General features: G+C 38.3%; 3 protein-coding genes across 3 annotated transcripts; 1 reads left to right on the top strand and 2 right to left on the bottom strand.

Annotated features, from left to right (window-relative positions):
* The first annotated feature begins 3,335 nt into the window (after positions 1–3,335).
* On the top strand, positions 3,336–4,828 carry LOC117204766 (zinc finger protein 512B-like). The gene is made up of 3 exons (XM_033442492.1): positions 3,336–3,347; positions 3,893–4,075; positions 4,342–4,828. Exons 1-3 carry the CDS (start codon positions 3,336–3,338, stop codon positions 4,765–4,767), a joined length of 621 nt encoding a protein of 206 aa, XP_033298383.1. The 3' UTR covers positions 4,768–4,828.
* Positions 4,829–5,388: 560 nt separating this feature from the next.
* On the bottom strand, positions 5,389–7,458 carry LOC117204720 (anti-sigma-I factor RsgI2-like). Its single transcript, XM_033442403.1, has 3 exons — positions 7,416–7,458; positions 6,827–7,096; positions 5,389–6,137 (listed from the first exon to the last, which is right to left on the bottom strand). Exons 1-3 carry the CDS (start codon positions 7,425–7,427, stop codon positions 5,865–5,867), a joined length of 555 nt encoding a protein of 184 aa, XP_033298294.1. The 5' UTR covers positions 7,428–7,458; the 3' UTR covers positions 5,389–5,864.
* A 5,319-nt stretch (positions 7,459–12,777) lies between these two features.
* Positions 12,778–14,228, bottom strand: LOC117204664 (cyclin-dependent kinase inhibitor 1C-like). Its single transcript, XM_033442277.1, has 4 exons — positions 14,063–14,228; positions 13,582–13,806; positions 13,191–13,352; positions 12,778–13,031 (listed from the first exon to the last, which is right to left on the bottom strand). The coding sequence occupies exons 1-4, from the start codon at positions 14,072–14,074 to the stop codon at positions 12,906–12,908; spliced, it is 525 nt and encodes a 174-aa protein (XP_033298168.1). The 5' UTR covers positions 14,075–14,228; the 3' UTR covers positions 12,778–12,905.
* Between the last annotated feature and the right edge of the window lie 3,967 nt (positions 14,229–18,195).

Genomic DNA, 18,195 nt, shown 5'->3' with positions numbered 1-18,195 from the left:
TATCGTCCTACATTAGCCTGCATTGTAATTTTGAATTCTTTCATTATATTTTTGTGCTTTTGCTAAGAGACTTGCTTCTTTTTTGTTTATAGCTCAAACGGCTAATGGATGGATTTGTAACCTTGGGAAGCGGGGATTCCACTGTCCACACCTATAATATCTTGGCCATACCTGAATAGGCCTGTTTCTATGTGATGAATGGACTGGACTTATCCACAGGATAATATAAAAACACTGGTATTGCATTAATTGCATAACGAACAACTCGTGGGACGCGCATATTAAGAAATCCTGATCTGTTAGAAATTTAATTGTACAACAATCTTTGTATAAATTTTAGTCGACAATTAGTTTTACTTATTTTCTATAGTTATAATTTCGTAAATTTTTTTTAGGAAATGCCGACAACATTCGGCTACTTTTTACACAGACAATAAAAAGCAGTATAATAAATTTTTTTGCGGGTTGTTGAATTATTTTTTCAGCTTTTTCTAAAGACGAGTTTCTTGTGTAAATGTCGTTTATATATTGTTAAGTTTGAATTTCGCGCGTCAAGTCTCTGAAAGCTTTGTGTGCATAAATACTGTAGCAGTAGAAATTGAGTTTCTCGCCTAATAACATGGTGGCTCTATCTGTTGTTAGAACTTGAAAGTATCCTCTGAGAACCAAGAATGTTGCCTGTACGTAGATTTCTTTCGCAGGAGAGAAACTAAACGGTAAACTAGTAGTTAGGAGTCAAAGAAAACCACTCGCTTAAGTCCATAAAAGCTGTATCAGCGTTTTTATGAAAATCACGAAATTATGTAAAGAAATCTTTTCCTTTTTTAAGTGAAAATTTACTATAACATTTTCAAGGTTAAAGATGATTTAGCAGGGAATTGCACAGTGAATTACAGTGAAAGTGAAGGTATATACGATATATTACCGGCAAACTTGGCAGCAGATGCAAATACACGAACTTACTAAACGAGAGTATATTATATGTTCGTTTATATGTATTGGTTATAATAAACTCACTTCTCCGGTGAGTTACGGAAGGAAAGGCTATCAAGCTCGCGCTCTAATTATCCTGATTATCTTCCATCCGTATCAATTGGCGTTTCACCCAACTACCGCAGAAAACTACCAAGTCCCCTTCTCTCTTGTCATTTTTCTGACTCTGCTTTAATTTATTTTGCATTTTGAGCAACAAAGTGGAAGTAGGTTCTTGCGGTGGATCAAATTTCCAAGTGATTTCATTCTAGCGTATGAGATTCGATATCGTATCCGACATACTTTGGGTATTAAGTTCATGCACCCTAATTGACAATTATTACTGTTAGCAATTATTCTATTTTATTCTTTAATACCAGAAATTTGATAGAAAATAGTTATATCGTGATAGGTAAAACGAAATTCGATTCGATTCGATTCTACAGTCGATTTATATGTCAGACATGAGTGCTTCTCCTCTCACGAGGCGCTCTTTCGAGAGGCTATTTTCGTTTTACACCTTTTGCCACTTTCTGCCTTTCTCCTGAAAGACGAACAAAATAAAAATCACACGATATAGTTTTTGTGCTCTGCTACTTATTAATGTCCCACTACATCAAAAATTGATGCGGAATTTAATTGCGTGTTAAAGGTAGATATATAGTACATGTTCTGCACGAAATGTAGCCAATAGATACTTGATTTCGATACGAGATCACCAGTTTTCTTCGAAAGTGAGAGGAGAAAGGGCTGAGCGGATAATGATTTTACTTTTGCTTTTGTACTGAACCGGTTTTTACTACCCTTGCCAGAAGACTATACGGCTGGCACCGACACTTTTGTTTTTAGATTGGAAGCATATACATTTTAATGTGCTTACTATGACTCACCCATGCTACGAATAATCCAATTATCAAATAAGACTTTATTTCAAGCGATGAGTGAAGGAAAAAGAAGTTTGTTAAAAAAAAGGTTCGATTTCTTTTAGAAATAAAAATTTACATATAAGAAAAAGTTAACTGTGTATGGGAGGTCCAATTAATACAATCTTCAATAGATTGTGACATGCTGTAGCAGTATCTTGTTACTTGTATAACGTAGCCTCGCTTTATTTTATAGATAAGCAAAGACAGCAAGTCCTTTCCTCGCACGAATGCATGCGAACAGATACAGCGCGGCGCGAGCGTAGAAAGAACCAGATGATCCAGATTAGTCCTTTTACTTTGGACGTTCTTTTAGTCTTTGATAATCCTTTCACCGTTCTCTCCTTCGGCTGTGAATCGCCTCGCGCGGTTCACATATCAGAATTGTCGATTACTCTCACCATTTTTACAGCAGGAAATTACACTACGAGTCCGCGTAGGAAGTACTACTACCTAATACGATCTCCTCGTCCGCGGAAGACTCATAGAGGAAATCCGAAAGACGATTATACGATTTAGCGACGCTTGAAAACATTTTGCATAGCGAGATTAGATAGCCGAATTGAAATCGTTTTCAAATTATATTTACTTAATCGATTAATACTCTGGAATTTATATACAGTGGATATATATCTGCAACGAAACATATTTAATAACATTTCTGGCTCTTCAATGAATTGTAGTATTCTCTACAGATCTAGAAAGTCGATCGAATGTAATTTTAAAGCGAAAAGGTGAACGGTAGTTGTCAGTCAATAAGTATCGTATACATACACTTGAATTTTCTAATTGAATTTTGATTCTTAAAACAATTATAATGACCACAACAAAATGTCACAGCGCAAGATTGTATGAAACTTTCGATCACGTATGATTGTACGTATCACACGCGATACTAACGAGCTCCGAAGACCGTATAATTTACACGCTGAAACTGTTGTCAGGTAATTATTTGAAAGAAAGATTACAGTATCCAACATGCGATGAAAGAGCGTAACACGGTGGTTCTCAATGGACTCGTCGCCATTTATTCTTCAATGCGAAGAAGAAATTAATGGACAAAGGTATTGAATCATCAACGAGAGAAGCTGCTTGACGAGGTCAGTTACGAAACCAGGAATTCCATTTCAATTGATGGAGGATGCGCATTCGGAGAGGATCGATTTCAATTGCACTTGAAATCAAGCGTAATGCTCGTCCAGGGAGACCGGACGTAGCGGCGGTCATCGAACTCACGGAACGCCACGAGAAGAGTAAGGAAAAAAGGGGAGAAGCGGAGACAAGATTGGAGAACGTAAGCCAGTCGGAAAGAGAGTGCTTTCTTCGTGAATCGGTGACGGTGAAGGTCCTCGTATATAAGCAAGTGCTGGTAGTGCAATTGTCAGTGTGACTCGTCCCATCGGAAACACCTATCTGCTTACACCCACGAACCGGATGACAATGTGGCGTATAGTAAGTTCATCATCGACAACTAACGTATCGCTAAGACCATAAATCGTCGATGTATCAAGGAAATCTCGGATCTGCAGATTGGCCATTGTGTTATACCGATTTTATATCATTTTCATTTTTATTGCGATCTTGTGAAGGTGAATTCCAGTGAATTAAAGGGAGTCAGGGTTATAAAGTGTAACTGTTCGACTCTTGGCTTGATCCTTTTCATTTTTCTGTCAAACTGGGCGTACGTCCCAAAAGTGATTACTCGAGAGAGATCTGGGAGAAAGTACTGCAAATCCTCTGGCTTGAAATGCATTGCTCACTGGTATACGCAGATTATATATCGATATTTACGGTTCTGTATTGTGTAAAATACAGTTGGAGTGAAAGTTGTTCCCACTGTACCGTTCACTTGTGTTAACAATAAAATCGATTAATATAGAAAAATGTTTGCCCAATTTTTATCTTTATAGAAAGATTAAAAGATGAAAGGAATTTTTCGTTTTTAAGCATTTTTTTATAACCAAAATCGAACTTTAATCGCGATTACATATTTGCAGTTCTTATTCACTTTGACTGTGGCCGTCGCGAGAGCCTCTCATTTTTCATCCCTGGAAGGCCATGGTCTTGTCAGTGAACCAAAGCTTATCTCTCAATCGGTTCATCTGAAGGAAATACCGACGAAGATCATCAAAGTCACAAAGACTGCAGTTGTCAAAGTGCCAGTCCCTTATCCAGTCAAGGTATTTTTTCTTAAAACGTAACAGTCTTTTTTATTAACATTATCATCAATTTTTAAACATAAACGTACATATTAATCTTAAAAAGCAGTCGAAAAACACCAAAATTATTCGATCATGTAGCCCATAGCGTGAACTTCAAATGAATATATCCAACCCTTTTCTCAAACCACGAATTAAACGATCTTGTTTCTTCCCGCAAAATCAGAAACCGATTGATCCTCTCTATAGGTGGTTTCGTTGATCTAGAATTCCTTTCTCTTTCATAGGTACCCCATCATATACCTGTTCCGGTGCCAGTAAACCATCCTATCGCAGTTCCGTATACGAAGCTAGTGAAAGTCCAGGAACACGTGCCAGTCGAGGTATCCAAGCCGGTTCCGGTTCCGATTCATCAGCAAATACCGGTGGTGGTGCCAAAGGCTGTCCCGGTACCACAACCGATTCCAGTTCCTCATCCGGTAACAGTGAATAAGCCTGTCTTCTACCCAGTACCACACCCGATTCCATATCAGGCGAGTAGCCATTCCGAGGGTGGCATCGGAGGCGGAGTTGGTGGATATGATTCCGAAGGTCATGGAGGCCACGAACCTGAAAGCTACAGCTCTTACACGGTGAATCAACAAGGGCACGATCAAGATGGACAAGGAGGACACTTCCAACCCTCTCAACCTGATTATAATTCGCATCATTGAATGCCCTTTGCAATTTTAGTTGTACATACGCTGTACTATTATGCCTGATTCGTTAAGTTTCTGTTTGTAGTTTTTTCTTGTTGTCGCTGTTTATCTTTTGCTACATTTTTTTAATAAAACTTTATATTTCGTAAACCCACGGTATCCTAGTTACAGATCCTTCTAACACCGGCTATCGTATTACTTCGATTAACTACCTCTCGGATGAATAATCGAAGTAGCACAGTTATGGTTGAACAGTATCCGAGAAAAATGTCTCGGCTGCGATGTCGAGCGATCTTTCACGCTTCGGTAAAATGGAAAGTGAACTATCGTGTTACGGTTTGATGAGTCACACGACTGGTTCAATGTCTGCATGATCTATATCTGATGCCTAGATCATTTCCGATCTATTCCGGGCATGAAAAATCGCTCATGTTCGATCCAAGTATAGCGAAGGGATCGTTCAGATCTAGCGCCAAGTATCTATAACGGATCATTCAATTGCAACTACCGTGGAATTCAATTCCTATTTCTTGTATCAGGAAATTGAGTTGGAAGCACTATTTCCGTAATACATTTTTACAGGTATGTTTTTTTTTTTTTTTTTAGTGTTAAGGAGTTTAAAAGAAACATTACTCGTTTTAGTACGAAAAGAGAAATTTATTATTTCTATGATGTAAAATAAGCGTCGAATTACATATACAGAGGAAAAGAGAACTAATTACATCGCGATAGAACAATTACATCTGACGTCACAGAAGTGAGACGCTCAATTGCATTTATTCATTTCACGAAGAAGTCCGCTGAATCATATCCGACAATTAAGGACACTCGGAATGGATTACTAATCGTTCCATTATCCAAAGGAACCAATCTTCGTGTCATCGTAGATACACCGAGATCCAAAATAAAATTTCGATAAAGTAAATAACACGTGAAATCGATGTTCACGGGTTTGCTTCAAGAGTTCTTCGTTCGTTCGATCTTGAGGAGAATCGTAACACGGAATTTCTCTGTCAGCAATGGAATCCTACAGTTGCTCGGGTTTTAAGCAACGATATCCTTATTTCGATGACCGAAGCTAGCTCCCTCGAGTCCGCGAAAAGAATTGATGTTTACCAGGAGGAGTAGCCAGAAGGGTAACTACCATGGCCTGGCCATCCGTTGTTGTATTTCTCAACGACCACTGTAGGTTGTGCGACCGGTACTGGAATCTGTTTCACGACTGGAACAGCATATGGAGCTGGTACTGGGACCTTGACTGGTACGCTGACTGGAACAGGCACTGGCCTATCAACTGGGACTGGCACGTGCTTGGTCACTGGGACTGGGTAGGGTTTCGGGACGTGAACGGGATACGGACGATCGACTGGGACGGCTACTGGTACCTGAAGAAAAGAACATGTCAATGATTAGATGAGCAACGTTCAATGATCCTTCATTGTGTTCACAAGGGACACGTCGATGATGTATTTTCATCAAATTTACGATAAAATTTTGATATTTTCTTAAATAGAAGCTAGCTCAAAATGGTTGATCGCATAGATTGTTGCAATTCTGTATTATACATGTACATACGATTAGCAAAAGTAACATAATCGATCGAGGAATTCACGTAAAATGAAGCCGTTCGATTTGCGAAGTTTTCTAAGAAAGTCAGCACGCACGTGTGAGATTATTCTTGGCTTACGAAATCCTAGCACACATTTACATTGAAACGTTAATTAACGTCCGACGATGAAGGCGCTGACTGCCAATCATGCGAACAGATATTCCGTGATAAATAGAGCGTGATTGGGAGCTCGAAGTTCTCGAAGTTCTCATTTATACTAGTTGCCTTGATTTCGATAGGAACGCGCATCAAATTTAATCTGTTATGCGAATCGGACGGAAAGCTTCCGTAAAAGATCCTATCGCTCTCGATTTCATGCTGCGACGATATAAAAATTTCCCTATCTATGTTACGTTTTATTTTTCCAGAGCTTTCACGATATAGGTTAAGATATTGGAACACTTTTGTTCGTTCCTATACTCGACCGGTTGGTAATGAGCGAACCAAAGAAATGCAGATCTTTACCCTAACTGGGACAGGAACTTGTCTCTCAACGGGAACAGCTACTGGATGTGGCACTGGAACTGGAACTTCCCTGGTTAAGACGGATACTTGGCTGACTGGCACACCACCGCCGTAACCACCGCCGTAACCACCGCTGTAACCACCACTATAACCACCATAACTACCACCACCATATCCCAATCCATAGATTCCTCGTTTGTCTTTTTTAGTTTCGCCTGCAGCCTGTTCTTCGGCGAAGGCTACCGCCAAGAAGGCAAAGATGATGATGAGCTGAAAGAAAGATAATAATCAAATTCTAAGAAAAGAGAATCACTCCTCATGACGCGACAAAATCACTTAATAGCACAGAACTTTGTTTTAACCATAATGCTTATGTTTTAACCGTAGTGTATCACTAATAACAGAACAGTCTCTATTTGAAAAATAATCTCGATTAATCTTGATGCATTCAATTTTGAAAAGTATAGGATAGTTTTGTTTCAACGAAAAAACCAAGTCGTCTCAACTGCTGCTGGGTAAACTCGGTCTTGATCGTCAACAGAGACTGATCCTCAAGATCGTCAGACTGCCAAGATGTTCAATTGCTCACCTTAGCGTTCATGGTACTGCGCTGTTGGAGTTGGTTCGTCGTTGTTTTGCGACTGATGAGATACCAAGAAGATTCTCTGCTTTTATACGGTGTGACGACCACGACGAACCCTTGAGCAGGTCGGAGGTGGTAGGCAGTGTCGGGCCTACAGAAACGGTGAGAAGAAATTGGGCGTGGGGGCAAATAGAGGTCTCCGAAAAGCAATCCAAGGCAAAACTCTTTCCGCTCGCTTTTTGTGAAAGATACATTATGGCCCCTTTCACCAATTCAGATTAATACTTTATTGCAATATTTTGTTGAGTTTTTTCTTAATTATATTTTGAAGCGTTAAGCTGTCATTAATCACTTGCAAAAAGTTTTCCTCTTTCTGGTACATTCGATATGAAGCTGTTCTCACGCATATACTACCGGAACATCCCTGACATCAGGGAAAAAAATGAGGAAAGGCGACAAGATTTTTGGAAATTTAATTTTATCTTTAGAAAGACTTCACGAGTGCAAAATTCTTGAAATAATTCAACCGCGGGAAATGCGTTTCCCTTTCCTTTGGAACTGAATGCTACCATTTCAGAAAGTGACCGAATTTTTTGTTGGTTCATGCAATGTTCGACATTTACGTGGCTGCTTGTGCAAAATAATCTCTGGGAAACTGTAACGTGGCAGGTGATTGTTACGTTAACATCGTTGTAAACAGCGCAGTATAATATGTATGACATAAGTATGGATTTGATACTCTAAATAAAATACTGCATCGAAAAAAAATTAGGATCGCTATTTCTGGTTTTAGCTCGATATACTTCGTTACGAGTTTAATCGTTATGCAAATAAAATGACGCAGCGCAATAAAAAACGTCGAAATGTTCTTCAAGATAAGCAATAAGGTAGAAAATATCAAGGTGGACCAAAAATACGTTTAGCGCGATCAAGTGTCTGAATAATTTTTTTTTAGGCATGTTACGATCGTTTTTTTTTCTGAAATAAATGAACGATACCTGTGTTGGATAGATATCATCCCGAAAATGCAAATCGTTTAATTAACTCAAGCAGTTTCCATAATAATCAAATTTTCTTGTTTCTAATAAAATCACATTTATCTTAACAAAAATCAATCAATATACGATCAATGTCCAATCAAACTTGTGTCCACAAATTGTCTATAATACATTTCAAATTAAATGCAAATTGCTGCTCGATGCGATCCTAATCTAAGTTTCTACGATGATAAAATTTCGATGAAACTGTTTATCTCATAATTGATAACTGTTGTCCGACTTGATGAATTTCAAATTTTTGCGCTTGACATTTCGAACTACATCGACGATTCTCCTTGGCAAGAATGCTGGCTTGTTATAAATGGCAAGACAGTATTAAACAGGAAAAGAAAAAAGGGTTCGCTCGTAGGAAATTTATGCAGAAGAACCCTCTTGGACCGCTTTGTTCGGAGACATCGCATACCAGCCACATAATCCGCTGAGATTCTGAACAGCGTAGTCCCTCTCGTTTACCTTGTTCTTATTAGACCGATTGTTATTTTGTACTGTTAACGTCGATGATTCATTACCTTGATCGGAATAAGTAGATTTTTCTAACCCCTTGGAAGCGCTACGCAGATAAGATGTTTAGTGTTACAAGGTCTGTAGCGCCTGCAACAATGTTAATTGATCATCGCAATGACTTATTTCGTCTAAGCAGTGAGCGTCGCTCTGCCGTACCTTCACCTGAAAAAATCTGTGTGCGCGCTGTATTTTCGAACGATACTCTTACAATTAGTGCAGAGTTGTGGGAAAGAGGATGCTAATCTTTTAATGTTAAGCATTCTAGTGTTTCCAGTGAAAGACATTCTCAACAGAATCAGTGCGTTTCAATCGGCTGACATTCGTCGAAACATCAATCTCGATTCGTAGCTACGATGCGACGTATGCAACTGGATCGGATAGAAATTCAATTTTCGAAGGTACGAGACGGTACGAATCTTCACGGAGGAATACGCACGTCGTTCGTTGCATAAATCGCTTCTCGGTAGGTTTCGACACCGCAAACTGGCTTTGTCCTTTTCCCTTCTTTTCAGCATACAAACCTCCACGGTCCGTTTGTTACGCGTTCGAGATGGGCTCGTTCCTCGCGATTACACAATCGTAACCAACCAACGAAAATTCCATATTCGAATTTCGCTACGTTTACCCTAACAGGTTCTCTGATTGTTCTTACGTTTATGGATCAACAGTTTATAGGGTGATTCTGAAAATAGTATCAGGTAAAAAGATATCCTCAACAAGGACTCTACATGATCGGACGTTTTCTCGAATTTCAACAACAATTCATCGATAACTTTCGAACTGGAAAATTGATTTTGTCTAGTATGAAAACGCATGGTAATTGCGAATGAAGGAAAGTAATAAAGTAGCAAATACGTTTTATCGCTGTGTTACAAATACAACTTGAACGCGTATCACCAGGTATAAATCTTTATTGCTGGTCGTACACCTGAAAAGCGACCAATTTGTTCCATTTTAAGTGGGCAAAAGGGAACGGAACGATTGCGCGACTGGCCGATCGCGTGTAGAAACATACCAAAAGTTTCACGTACGAATTATGTTGGTCTCATATCGTAACGATCTACGACATCGACCAAACCGTTTATTGTCATGAAAATGAGCATGATCGGTCCGTTATTACACGACGGAATGGCACTGGATTTCACTCATGTATTCTATCCAAAAAGAAAGTAAACTTTGTTTCCGTCCTCGATGTCGATATGTCGTCGAAATTGAAACGCCAAAAACTACTTCTATAAAGGGGATTATCTTATTGGCCAATCGACAAGAAATTTCGAAATAGCTAAATGCCGATGAACTGGTTTTATTCTCTGATCGGACTTCGATTGTTGGCTTTCTTTTTAAGGGAATCATCCTTGATCCCTTAAATGTTAAGCAAAACATTTCTATGCGATATCCTTACGTTAATGTATACAGATTTGGACAAGTCGTTATTCACTTGATTTTAACAAGTCTAAACTGATTTTATACTGTGTGTAAATCGTAATTTTCGTACAGCTTTCTAGGCAAAAGATATAGTCGTATAAATAGCACTCTAACATTTCACAACGTATTTTCATACTCCAGAACTCCGAAATGTCGCTCAAGTTTGCAACATGAATACATTAATAATGGAGAAGGTCGATTTATAAAAATTATTCCCTTGTGAAATAATCGCACAGGAATACCGCGAGAAATATTGTCAAGAACACGTTTGCTGCCAAAGGATGAAGAAATAATTAATTCTCGAAATATATCGATAACTTTTTTATGTAACATGGAGACTAGATGAAACACGCAGATTTATTATTGTAACGTTATCCTATAAAATATTACTGAAAGTTGCAAAAAAGAGCGACGCGAAGAAGAGGATTGATTAATGTCTAAACTTTGTCAAAATCAATTTTTACTGCAACATATAAATTTCTATCGAAAAGTTTGATATAAAAATTTGATATAAATAACGTGTAGATTGCATGATGTGTTTTTAGAAAAATCTATCAAATTTTGTTAAATTTTATCTACCAAACATCAAGAATTCCTTTCATAAAGTGAACGTAGTTTTCTACCCGGAGATGAACGAAATTAATCAGACAAGAGGAATTTAACCTGATATTCAAGCGACACGCACGCGGCGTAAAAAAACTCGTTTCGAGGTTGTTTTTGCTTTCGCGCTAACTTTCGTATAGAGAACGGAATAACCCTTACATAATTACGATGTTACTCGAGTTTTGATGCTCTAAGCGTGACATTAAAAAAATATTGTGTAATCGTTTAGTATGTGATAATACGCTGAATTGCACGTTCTCAAGTCGTTGAATAACCTACCATCAATGAAAGTTTAATGTTCGGTCCATAATGTATGACAGAAGATAAAGAACCAGATGGTACTCAGTCTATGTGATACCCTGTCGAATATTTCTTCCATAATAGTTCATGGAAACATGGTTGATTAATTCGAGAGTTGGAATAAATCTTCCAGAATGACTCAATGAAACAACGTGAATTTGCAAATTTTGCCGATAAACATCAAATGTTAACCGAGGAAATAACATTTCGAATTTTTATTACTTCCATCATTGGATTTACATGGATCTAGAAAAATATGTAACGTCCACGTGACAAGGTCGGCGATTAAGGATCACGTTAATTAAGAGATGTTGTAACCTGATCGGTATGTATGAAGCAGATAACGATTGGCACAACGAAGTACTTTCTAAAAATTAATAACTATTTGCATGCGTTCTTTAGAGGTGAACGGGGATGAATAGTGCATTATGAGACATAAACTGAAGTATCTGCGTTTTTAATGACTGTTTTGTACGAGGATATATTTGTGCGTAATGAATAAGAAGTGTATAGTTTTGTACATATCCTTTCAGTAAGAGTTCAGTAAGAGTTCAGTAAAATTCGGAAAATGGGACGACGGATGCAATCGAAAGCAGAAAATACGCTCTAAAATATTTTACAAGTTATTCCAAGCAATTGCGAACAATTCGGGGAAATAATCTACCATAAAGGGCAGGAATTCATTTGATGGAGGCATTTCATTAGCGCGTCGCTTTCTTGGAAAATTTTCTGTAGCCTTTTGTTAGTTTAATATATAAAAAAAACTGTCTTCTATATATAGATAGAGATAGATAGAAATCCAAAGGAAAGTTCACCGCTTGACCTGCATTCCGTGAACATCGTGAGATCTTGAAAATTAGGGTAAGGGAGGTTCCCAGACCGCGCGAAATCGCAGTCAAGGTTCGGTTTGGGAACATCGCCAACTCGTGGGTAGTTTCTATACAATGGTGAATCAGATAGCGCTCGTAAAAGTATAGTAATGGGCTGTCGCGCAAGGAAGTGTCGAAACGTTTTATACGCAGATAATTAATACCGCAGAAATTCCTAGTCATTAATGCGACACGGCAGCACTCAGTCAATAATTTTACGATCGGTCGAGGTCTTCACGCCATCGATGCTACCCTCCATAGATTTCAAGTATCTCTGTTTTGTTGCGTAATTTCAGTTTATTATATTAGTTAATAATTTATAGTAGCTATGCTCTTTTCAAGGAAACAGGAGCTCAATCGTTCGCCTGTGCGATGGCAAAAACTTAATGCTAATTGACGTAGTAATACGAGCACGTAATGTATCGATCATTCCTAAGCAAATATGAAATTACCAAGCGTTGCAATCCGCGTGTGGTAAATATATTTCGTAATAGATGACTGGACAATCAACATGCAAAATGCATTAATCAACATCAAAGATCGAAGAAATGGTTCGGTCAAAAAGAAATAACAAAACGTTACTTTAAAAAACATTTATAAAATCAGTTTATTGCATGATTCGTGTCAACTACGAAGCAGAATGTGTTTTCGTACTGCTCTCGTCATAATGTCTTTTGCGATGCTGCGGAAGTGGTTAGGTGGGAATGGAAGGGTGGCAGATTGAAAGGAAAATTCGTCTAATAGTGTCCCAAGCCGTGTCCTTTAACAAGGACTGGGATTTGTTCTTTAACGAGAACTGGCTGTGGAACGACGACTGGAACCGGCTTGGGAACCGCGACTGGAACGGGGTGAGCCACTGGTACCTGCAAGTAAACAGTAAATAGAGGATGAAGGAAAGCTTTTAAAGTGTGACCCAAAAGGAAACTCGAAAATTAAATTTAATAAAAGTTTTACCATATTCGGATCGTGGCTAATTAATGAAATTATGGAGGAAGTCGAAAGAATTGGTTCCTTTAACTTACCTTGACGGGGTATGGGGCGGGCACGGCTACAGGAACCTTAACTGGAACCGTGACTGGGACTGGTTTTTCGACAGGAACCGCGATCGTCTTGGTTTGCACTACTGGGTATGGCTGGGGTACTGGAACCGCCACTGGGACTGGATGTGGGACCGCAACTGGTACCTGAGGAAAACATAGTGTCATACACGATACTCGTTGAACATTTCGTCTCGATACAGATATTTAATTCTAATCTCATTTAACGCTGATATTCATGGAACTTGGTTTTTAATCGAATAGTAGAATCTCTGGAAACGCAATAGTGTAATAGAAAGAGTTAATAAAGCATGTTAAGTTTTATAATAATAGATTTGTAACATGAACAAAGACTCTTCTCGGATAATTTCCTCACCTTTACGGGGACTGGCCTGTCAACGGCGACAGGGTATGGTTTTGGGACTGGAACTGGAATAGCGACAGGCTTTTCTTGAATGGCGACCGCAACACTGCCATGTCCCAATTCACCACCGAGCAAGCCCCCACCATGTCCCAAACCACCATAGCCCAAACCGAGCAGACCACGCTTCTGGACCGTTTTGTCTTCGGCGAACGCCACGGAGATCAGCATCACGAATACCTTAAGAATGAAAAATGCAATATGATCGACTGGCCAAAATTATTTCTATACCGAGACATCAATCGTTAACGAGATTTAAGTAGGAGACTTAAGTAGGACGGTAACTTCTCCAAGACAAATTTCTTTTTCGAGACGCTCAAGACCGCATTTTCACTAAAAGCTCACAAAAACTACGTGTAACTACGAGCACTGAATATTCTCGAGATCACAAAAAGAGACGAACTTTAAGTCAACACGGAGTTGGAGTGAAACGTACCAGGGCCCTCATGGTAAACGATTGGGTATTACTTTGGCTAGTGCGTCTTGACTGGTAAATTAAATTGGTTCTGTCGCATTGGAGGAAAACCACCCTTTATATAGGGAATTCACTTTCATTTCACGCGTACACCCCGCCAATGAAAAGCCAATGGCCGTTCGGTGCGCTATCGCCACACCTACTATATACTATTTACTCACTGTACAGCCACATACCGTTACACATTATAATACATAATGTGCACAGGGAGTTGTATAACACGCCAAACGTGCGCCAACCGGGGCTAGTAAATAGAACGCGGGCACTTTATGCAGATATGTATATATGCGCGCATACATTTTCGACCTAGCTCCGTGACTCTAACGAGAAGACTCAGAGTCTGCGGCATATCGATCGGAGGAAACGCGCGAACGTGAGACACCTGAGAATTTGGATCTTTTTCGGCTATAGATCGTGGCAAATCTTGCTCGCATTTGGGTTCGTTCGCGACAAATACTCGTGCGCATTGTGAAAAATGTACCGTCTATTTCTTGTACCTAGTTGATGGTTCTTCTTTTCTCGAGAAACACTTTTAATCGGTAAGAATAGAACAAAGTTGAATCAAGTCGATCGACTCAAGTGATTAAAAGCCAGAAATTAGAGAATGGTGTTATTCACTGAATTCGTGATTCTATCTTTGAACGGAATTGTCGAAAAAATCCTTAATCGAGGAAATACGAAATAAGAGACTGCTAAATAGAAACTGTCACCTTTTGTGAACACACAGTATTTGACGGCTAATCGATCGGCTGCAATTAATGTTGCAATTAATTGCATAAAATCGGAGGTGCATGTAGAAAATCGTTACGTAATTACGCAATATAGTTGGGCAGAATAACGAGTAGCAGCTGGTGAAACAGGAAAGCAGGAAAATTTTACGTTCAGAAATCTCTACTAGCAACAGAGATATTTCCTAATTTCGTTTCCCAATTCGTATGCAATTTTCCAGTCTCACCACAATTTTGTGTATGTATACGTATAATCTGTGTGAATTTTATTTCTATCTTCCGATAAGATTTTGATACTTTTAACGAAGAGAGCGGAAAGTAGTAATTTAAAATAAGAATCAATGCTGCATTAATCGTTTTGTAAAAATATTCTTTAAAAAGTAAATAAGAAATTTGATTTGAGTAATTATTATTCTGGGAATTATGATTAACGTGCTCTAAACCATGTAATATTTTACAACGATATTTGATGAATATTTATTTCAGCAGTCACTGTACAATTATTAATGTAAAAATTAATAACAGATTATTATACTATTGAATGCTGATTCTTGTATATTTCATTCATTGACTTGTCAAATAATTGATCGTGAAATTATCAGAAATATAGATCGAATCGATCGCAATCGAAAGAAATATCGTAACCGAGTCACAGAAATGATTCATCAATTAGTTTTCACTATCGTAACTAACGCTTAAAACAAATTTCAAATAAATATTGTTCTTATGGCATACTTTGTGACTGCCTGTCTATTCATCAATACCCTGATTGTATCAGCCGCGCTACAGACAGTTTAATTTAAACCCAGTTCCAGCATGACCAGCGGTAAAACACGACAATTTTATCGTCGACACGAAATTTTAGAATTTTATATTCGTTCGTCATTGTTTCTTATAGCCAGTTGCGTGATGTGTAACACGATATATTTCAAAACGGCGAGAAAAAAAAAAAAATAAAAGTTCGTCACTAGTGACCCGAAACTTAGAAAGCGTAATGTAATATACAAAAGTATTTCAGACACCTGCGTGGTTGATTAAGAACGAAATGGGTGGATTATTATCAGTCACGATCTCGTCGATTTGCAGCGCAAATCGTCGTTTCACAAACGATTTCTTTGACATAAATGAAACGCAAATCAGAATCAGTTACCACTCGTTCTGTCAATCTACGTCGTTCCCTGCTTGTTGAACAAATAATCATGCCTGCTATTCAATAGCTTTTACTCATTTCTCGAGGATACTTCTTATGTGCTGTTGTTCCGTTTTCTGTTTTGAATTATGTATTCTCTCACTCACTGTCACGAACATATTATTTCTCAATTTCCCTCTTTTAATTCAGAGACAAAGTATGTTGATTAATATTCCTATAAGTAATATCGGCTATTAATATTCATAGACTTTTAATTACTGTATGAATCGTGTTTACGTAATACAATAATTTGCAGTAGCATTGTATTTCGACTAGCTGACTTGTCCCATGAAAATTTTAATTATCTACCATATTTAATCGTAACTCTAAGTATTCTATCGACCTATCGAATCCTAGCAAACGTATCCTGAGTTATTACAATGCGCGGTAGGGACATGTTCCTTATTACAAAATTCTTCACATAGCTGTGACTCACGCTTGTCGATAGTGAATTCCTCCTAAATCTCGAACAAACCCGCTGCAACGATATTACATATTACATTCAAAATCTATACAATAATTTGCGTAACCGTACTTTTATCGTATATCGTTTCCGTGTTGACTTAATGTAGTGAGCAGTTCACCCATCGATCGAGAAAACGAGTTTGAGATTTCAATATCGGACACGTTTTACTGACGTCAGACGTATTGACTTCTGTAGAGCCGTGCCTCCAGCTTTTCTTGCGTGTTACATATTTCGATTGGAGCGAAAGATCGTATCATTCGGTGAGGCGAATGAAACCAAGTTTGTCGTCTGTCAAGCGCAGAGTGTTTGTTTTAATCTCATCTTTGAGCTAAACGATGCAACCTGAAATTCGTAATTTTTGAAATTTCAATCCATACTCCATGCTCTATAGCTTCAATGTCTCATTTTCACATGAAAATTTTTCCTAAATGATTTTCTAAGGATACGTAAACATTGTACAGGATAAAGTACATTGTACACGCTTGTATTAATTCGTATACATGATATCTACTTTTTATCATCTATAATCTCTCATAATTCGTATTCTATGAAACATACGCGGTTGTTTAATTACACAGAGTTGCACAGCCTCCGGTTTCCTTCGTGTTGTGTCATTTCGTATGCAGCATGGTTGCAATTCCTTGTAACTGTTCAACCTGTTTTGTAATTGGTATAAAATCAACAACCGTAATGATTATTCCGGTATCGCGGATTAAGCAATTCCTTCTTTCTCCTTCATTTATGTGTGACACCTTTCGGCTGTCGTGCGATACCAATAAGGATATAAAAACCGCAATATTAAACAGGCTGTAAGTCGATCTACACCTCCGATCTTTTTTCGAGTACGTTCTAAAAGAAAGACATAAAAAGGCAGAATAAAACATGAGAGGGTGACAGGCGAGCAGAAGAACGAAAGGATGAATTCCTGTTGATCCTTTTTCAGCTCTCACTTTCCGCCAATAATACGCCTGGTGAAAATGGTAACTGTGCCGTACTGCTATCAAGATCCGCCTTACGTAATCCAAAGTAATATACGAGTAAAGGTGGATCGGGACTCCTTAGCCGTTTATTATACTAAGTGAATTAAGATTATTAAAATTATTATTCCTGTTCGTTATTCGTTGCGCATCGCAAGAAGAGTATTCCTTGCTGAACAAACAGCCATAAAAATCAATGAAACATCTGATAATATCCACGCGTGAAACAAACAATTTCGGTACGTGTTACTTTGTTGAGTCATAAAGATTTCAAAAGTTTTGTGAAACTGGTTTTAGCTGCGTCACATGTTTAGTAAGGTTCAAACGGTGAAAGTCGAAAAAGTACATTGACAAATGCTAAGTGATGACTAATGCGTGATAATTGTCTTTTCAAAAACAGGACGATCAAGTAGTCATTTTATTTTGAAGCTTTTTATTTTGAAGTGAATTTTGGAGAAGAATGTGGCGCGTAAAAGAAGCAGAATACAAGTCTTCCCAATAAATGTATTATTATGCAAAACAATCGACAAATATGCGACAAAACGTGCTGACGTAATTGTACACCGGTACGGTACGGTACGTGATACACGATACGTGAGAAATCTTACCGCGACCGTACACACCCATTTCAATAGGCCGTCGAAACATTCGGACAACGTATTTATAGATAAGATGCAGTTCATGTGCGAAAGGAACCCTTAACGTTAGTCATAGACGATTACGTCAGAGGCGTA

Source organism: Bombus bifarius, unplaced genomic scaffold, assembly GCF_011952205.1.
Source record: "Bombus bifarius isolate JDL3187 unplaced genomic scaffold, Bbif_JDL3187 scf7180000007979, whole genome shotgun sequence".
NCBI classification, from domain to species: Eukaryota; Metazoa; Arthropoda; class Insecta; order Hymenoptera; family Apidae; genus Bombus; species Bombus bifarius.
The sequence above is the reverse complement of the archived record's forward strand: the minus strand, read 5'-3'. Positions and strand labels throughout refer to the sequence as shown.